Here is a 6,252-nt window from a genome sequence, read left to right on the forward strand (position 1 = left end):
ATTCACTTCTCACTCTCTGCTTGAATGCGAAACAACTTTCAAGTGCAGACTTCTCTTCCAAGTACAAAGCAGCCTTTAAAAGGCCACTTATTTCCCTCGGTTCTCTTTAAAGATATGGAAGTTCTGCAGGATTCATGTTGAGGCTAAATGCTTCTCAGAAATAAAGTAGGGAAGGAAGCAGAGAGGGGGAGAGAGCTCCTCAGGAGAGGAATTGCCTTGCAGGCAGTTGCAGCAGGGCTTCACCCTTCCTAGGGGCTTCTAAGGCTTGTCTGCTCGTGTAGCTGAGCTCTGAGTGTGTCCAGGAAACACTGCATTGCCTCAGCACCTGGGCTGTGAGCTGGGGCTCAACCTGGGGCAGAAGGCCTTGAAAATGAGTTTGAGAGGGAGCTGTGGGCTGGGACCTCTGCATCAGCTGTTCCCAGCCCCTGCTTCTCAGTCACAACCTTAGACTAAACCATGCTCAGGGGAGCTTACAGCTGAGCTATAGCTCTGATCCTCCAGAAGTACCATTTTTCCTCCTGTATCCACACAAGCACTGAGCAGCGTTCAGGTGCTGAGTGTCTGTAGCCTTCCTAGCCCAGAAGAGGACCCCATGGCCTGATTGCAGGGTGATCAATGCACCTTAGATGAACATCTCTAAGCACTTATGAGCACAAAGGATATCTACACATGGCATATGTACTGCATAAGCCAGGTCAAAACGTTAGCTATGGTACCATCTGCTTGCGAGTCTGTATGTAATCTGCTTTAACTACTCCTTCTAGGCTGGCTGATTTCCTTTGGTTTTCCTTTATTTCCGACAATTACCAAGACTGCACATTTCCTGGCCTGTCTTAGATATATATTTATCCTTCTGCTGAAGCAAGAAAGAAACCTCAGGACAAGGAAAACCATAGTCTGTGAAGCTCTGTCCTCTCTTATTATCTAATACTCCTGGCAATAAACAATGATTTATTCATGTTAGGATTATAAATCACTTTATAAATTACCTTAGGCACAAAGTGTGGTTTCTGCTTTCTGTCTGGATGATGAAAACTCTGAATCAGAATGACAGCAAACAAACAGCAAACAGCTCCTAGGGACAATGCTGCAACACACACACAATCGCTTGGAATTTGTAAGCGAGTCAATGAATCCTGATGATTGTCTGAATAGAGATTACCAACACCAGCAGGGCACAAGCAGTCAGAATGGAAGTGGTCTGTGGGTTCATTAAATATCATGAGAGGGGCAAAAAAGCCCTTTTTCTCCATGGTATCTGAGATGATGGCGCAAAATGAGGTCCTGTTTGCTCTGGCCACACTGCAGCCACACAGCCAGGTTGCTCACTGCCCTGCTGGGGATTCACTCGGGTGTGTTGTTGAACCTGCTCTTCCTCAAAGCAGCACTGAAGCCATGCATGAAGTTCCTCGAAGCCCCCAGCCATTTATCCCCCTGTTCAGGGGTTTCTGGCACAGGCAGCATCCTCTGCAACATCTCTCCCACCCACAGCTCCCATGAGCCCACAGTGACATCCTCCGTCGGGATGCAGCAGCAGCGGGTACCAAGCCCTCTGTGGAGTGGAGGGGCTTGGGGACACTTGGCTCCCGAGGAAGGGACACACCGTGTCAGGCGGCTGCAGGCCTGATGGTGGGGGCCACCAAAGGCCACTGCAGTGGGAGGGCTTGGCAGGGTCCCTTCCTGCGCTGGCTGAGAGGTGCTCTCACCTCCAGGCTCTGCAGGTTGCAAGTGATTCACCACGATTTAAAAGGACCCTTCCAAGGCTCCTCTCAGCAGGATCAGCATCTGCTGTCAGGACAGTGGCTGTGGTGGTGGGTTTGAAAAGGAGTTCTGTGAGGCTGTAACAGTTCCTGATGTGAAAATAGCTTTTGGAGTAATCAGAAGGTGACAAACCCCCTGGGCTCTATCTTCATGCATGTTTCTGGGTTTGCACGATTTGCCTGCTTTGCTTTTTTGATCTCTGTTCTTCAAAGGCATTCACAACTTATCAGGCTTTCCCAGGAAGAACACTGCTTGGCCAGCGTCTCCAGCCAGTGTCCTACTCTGCTTCCCAGTGTCGCTGCTCTGCATGTCCCTGTGTCCCTCTCCAGGGAGAGTGACTGGGGTGAGCTGACCCTATCCCTGCACATGAAGATGTTCCCAATGATGGGGTGTGGAGCAGACACTGTACACTGGGGGTTGCAGTGGTGGGTAACTTCGTCCTGGTGTATCACCAGCTGCAGAAAGCCTTCAAACAAGAGATATTCTATTCAGCTATGAAAAGCTAAAGGAGAGGAAGGAGGAGGGAGCAATAATCATCTCCTGGAGCTGGGGGCTGCAGGCAAGGAGTTTGCAGACCGAGTGGCAGGGACACCTGGTAGAGCTGTGGGCTCCCGGCACTGTTTCCTTGGGCAAAAGCATCGCCCTCTGTGCTCTGCCTGCCCGAGAGCTCTCCTGATTGATCTCTGATGAACAGACAAGTTGAGCCTTGACCTCCGCTCCTCTCCACTGAGGCAGGAACCATGAGTGCTCCCCATGGCCTCTGTCTTGGGGCAATGCTTTGGGGAGAAGCAGGAATGTTCTTGTGAGGAATGCAAGGGAGAATTCAAGGATGCTCCCAGATTGAGGAGGAATGAGGAATGAAGAGGTGTTCTGGGGGGGGTGCAGGGATGTTCTTGGGTTGAGAGGGGAAGGGGAAATGCAGGAATGCTTGGTGGAGATTCAGGAATGCTCTGGGGGATTTGAGGCTGCTCTAGGGAGATGATGGAATGCTCGGGGTGCTCTGAGGGATGCAGGGATGCTCTGGGGGATGAAGGGATGCTGAGAGCCGGAGTGCCGGTCCCACCGGCCGCAAGGCAGCGCGGGGCTGCAGCCCCCGGCGGGGCGGGGATGTGGGGTGGGCCGGGGCGGGGCGGGGCGGCGGCCCCGCGGAGCGGCGCGGAGCGGCGCGGGCCATGGAGAGCGGCGGGGCTCTGAACGGCTCCGCCGCCGCCGCCGCCGGGCGCTTCACCGCGGCGGGCACGGCGGCGCTGGGCGCGCTGATGGCTCTGCTGATCGCGGTCATCGTGGCCGGTAACGCGCTGGTGATGCTGGCGTTCGTGGCGGACTCCAGCCTGCGCACCCAGAACAACTTCTTCCTCCTCAACCTGGCTATCTCGGATTTCCTAGTAGGTAAAGTGCCGCCCCCGGACCGGACCGGACCGCACCAGAGGAAACTTAGCGGCCGGGCCGCCTCCTGCCCTCGGGGTTCCCAGCTCCTGTCCCGGTCCCGGTCACGATACCCTCCGCAGGGGTCCTTCCCGACGTCCCGGCCGGTCCCGCGGGGGGCGGTGTGCGGGGTTCGTGCGGGGCGGGGGAAGGAGATGGATTCCCGCATCCCGATGGAAAGGACTGCTCCGGTTGCAGGTGCGTTCTGCATTCCCCTGTACGTGCCCTATGTGCTGACGGGGAGATGGATCTTCGGAAGGAGCCTCTGCAAACTCTGGCTGGTCGTTGATTACCTGCTCTGCACCTCTTCGGTCTTCAACATCGTGCTGATTAGCTATGACAGATTCCTCTCGGTGACAAGAGCGGTGAGTCCTGTCATGGCAGCTCCGGGGTGGGGGGAATAGCTCTCATCCTGCTTTATTCTCCAGACTCTCTGCAATAATTAAAAGCTCTTTGAATCCTCCAGAAATGATGAATGTTTCAGCCTGGTGATGGAAAGCAATAATTACCCACAAATACATAATTCAGCTGTGGTTTCAGGTTAGTATTTGTGGCATAATTAAATCATTTAATGTTCAGACCCCATTGTGCAGGTGTTTGATCCCTTCCCTGATGACAGGGTAGCAGCATACGAGCCAGCCAGCGAGGTAAGCAGACCTACCACTAACTTGCAGGGACTTATTATCTCCAGGACAAATGAGTGGATTGCAGCTGGGCTCCCAGCTTCTCCCTGGCTACCCAGGCAGTAGATTGCAGTACCAGCTTCAGCAGGGCACAGCCCTCAGCTCTTTGACTACGTGGCGAGATGAAAAAGCTCAGCCTTTCACAGGAGGTAGCGAGCAGTTCACAAGCAGACCAGATCCAGTGCTGTTTGCTTGCTCCCTGACTCCAGCTACAACACAGGTTAGCTCCAAGGCTCAGCGAGAGCCATAGGGAGATGCCTGCCTGGCCCAGGAGCTTGGTGCATGCCTCTCCCAAGAGGTACAGGGTGTAGCTGGGGACACAAGCACGGGGTGCAGCAGAGTGCTGGGCTCCAGCTAAGGCAGTACATTTCCACTGAGCAGACACCACGTTTTGGAGCTGCAATATGAGGGTTCCGAGCCTTCCCTGCAGGAGTGTGGTTTATCTAGCAATTGCTCCTGTCGCCCATGGCATATGAGTTGGTTAGACTGCTGGGATATTGCCTAGCAACTTTACCAGGAATGCTAACAGTTCATTTGTGAAGAGCCTCAACCAGCTGGGGTGTGTGACCACAGTTAAGAAAAGGTTTCCCCCGTTGCAGGTCGCCTACAGAGCCCAGCAAGGCAACACCAAGCAGGCAGTGCTGAAGATGGTGATGGTGTGGGTATTGGCGTTCCTGCTTTACGGACCTGCCATTATCAGCTGGGAGTACATCTCAGGCCAGAGCACCATACCCACTGGCCAGTGCTACGCTGAGTTTTTCTACAACTGGTATTTTCTCATGACAGCCTCCACGCTGGAGTTTTTCACCCCCTTCATCAGTGTGATGTTTTTCAACCTGAGCATTTACCTGAACATACAGAAACGCACCAAACTACGCCTGGATATTTTCCACGAGGTGCACAACCAATCCTTCACCGAGGAGATGGAAACGAGCCCAGAAGCAAAGCTTTCTTTGAAATGCTGTAAGTGGGAGCAGAAGGAGCCAGCTGAAACCCTCGACCCCTCCAAGAGCAAAGCTCAAGCAGCAGCCTCCCCTACCAGCCTGGGTGCCAAAGCCCTGCTGTCAACAAGCTCTGAGAGCGCTGGGAAACCCAAGTGTTGCACCAAGAAGAGCTGTACAAGCTCAGCATCCGCTCTGTCCTTAGAGAAAGGGATGAAGGTTGTGTCCCAGAGCATGACCCAACGCTTCAGGCTTTCTAGAGACAAGAAAGTGGCTAAATCACTGGCAATCATCGTGGGCATTTTTGGGATATGCTGGGCACCGTACACTCTCCTGATGATCATCCGGGCCGGCTGCCATGGCCACTGCATCTCTGACTTCTGGTACGAGACTTCCTTCTGGCTGCTGTGGATCAACTCAGCCGTCAACCCCGTCCTGTACCCGCTCTGCCACTACAGCTTCAGGAGAGCTTTCGTTAAACTCCTTGACCATGTAAAGCGCTGACCTTTCACCTCCTGAACTTTGACCTATGGCCTTTAACCCCCGCATATTGACTGTTGACCATTTACCTTTGACCTACAACCTTTTGATTCCTGAACTTTGACCCGACATTTGACTATTAGAAGTGCTGCCCTTTGACCCTGCTTGTGACCTCCCCTTTGACCATTAACACTGACCTTTGACCGTAACCTTTTGACCTCTGAGATTTGTCTTCGATCTATGACCTTTTGCCCCTTGCCCATGGGCTGCTGCTCTTTGACCTCTGACCCCTGCACTTTGACCTGCAGCCTTTGCTCCTGCTCTCTGACCTTCGCTCTTGACCGCTGAGTTATGCCCTTTGACCTATCATTTTTGACCTCTGAGTCCTTGACTTGAACCTTTGCCCCTTGAGCAGCAACTGTAGGCCTTTGACTCCTGACCTTTGACCTTTGTACGTTAAACGGTGACCTGTGATGCCTGAACTTTGACCTATAGCCTTTTGAGCCCTGAACTTTGCCATTAGCCGCAGGCACTGAAATCTCTGTCCTCCACTTGTAGATGCCACAGAAGAGTTCTGCTGCCACCTAGTCAGCCAGAGCCCCACCAGCATTTGGCTAACATAAAGACACAATCTGAACCATTAAAGCTATCAAACAGAAGCACGTAACCTAAACCTCCTGGCCTAAACTACAGTCTACCTGTTGGCAGACCTGACTTTTTCCCCATAAATGGAAGGGGGTTTTCCTTGCACTTTTAATATCACACGTATGTGATGATACAGAAAGAGAAGAATGAACCTCAGAAAGAAAACACTCATTTATTGTTATTGCTACAGCAGCTATAGTTGTCATCTAGATCCCTGTGCATGTGGTGCAATGGATGTCCCTTTCGCTCCCCAAGAAGGGCCCAGTCTCTGCCCTAAGGAGTTTACAGCCACTCGGAGGCATCAAGCATCCCGAAGC

The 6,252-nt window shown here is 52.9% G+C and overlaps 1 protein-coding gene across 1 annotated transcript; it reads left to right on the forward strand.

Moving 5' to 3' along the window:
* Positions 1 to 2,900: 2,900 nt before the first annotated feature.
* On the forward strand, positions 2,901 to 5,314 carry HRH3 (histamine receptor H3). The gene is made up of 3 exons (XM_061361596.1): positions 2,901 to 3,150; positions 3,385 to 3,551; positions 4,469 to 5,314. Exons 1-3 carry the CDS (start codon positions 2,934 to 2,936, stop codon positions 5,312 to 5,314), a joined length of 1,230 nt encoding a protein of 409 aa, XP_061217580.1. The 5' UTR covers positions 2,901 to 2,933.
* The last annotated feature ends 938 nt before the right edge of the window (positions 5,315 to 6,252 follow it).

This window comes from Neopsephotus bourkii, unplaced genomic scaffold (assembly GCF_033783945.1).
Source record: "Neopsephotus bourkii isolate Nb327-2 ecotype Australia unplaced genomic scaffold, CSIRO-AGI_Nbou_v1 NB_1060, whole genome shotgun sequence".
Lineage (NCBI taxonomy): Eukaryota > Metazoa > Chordata > Aves > Psittaciformes > Psittacidae > Neopsephotus > Neopsephotus bourkii.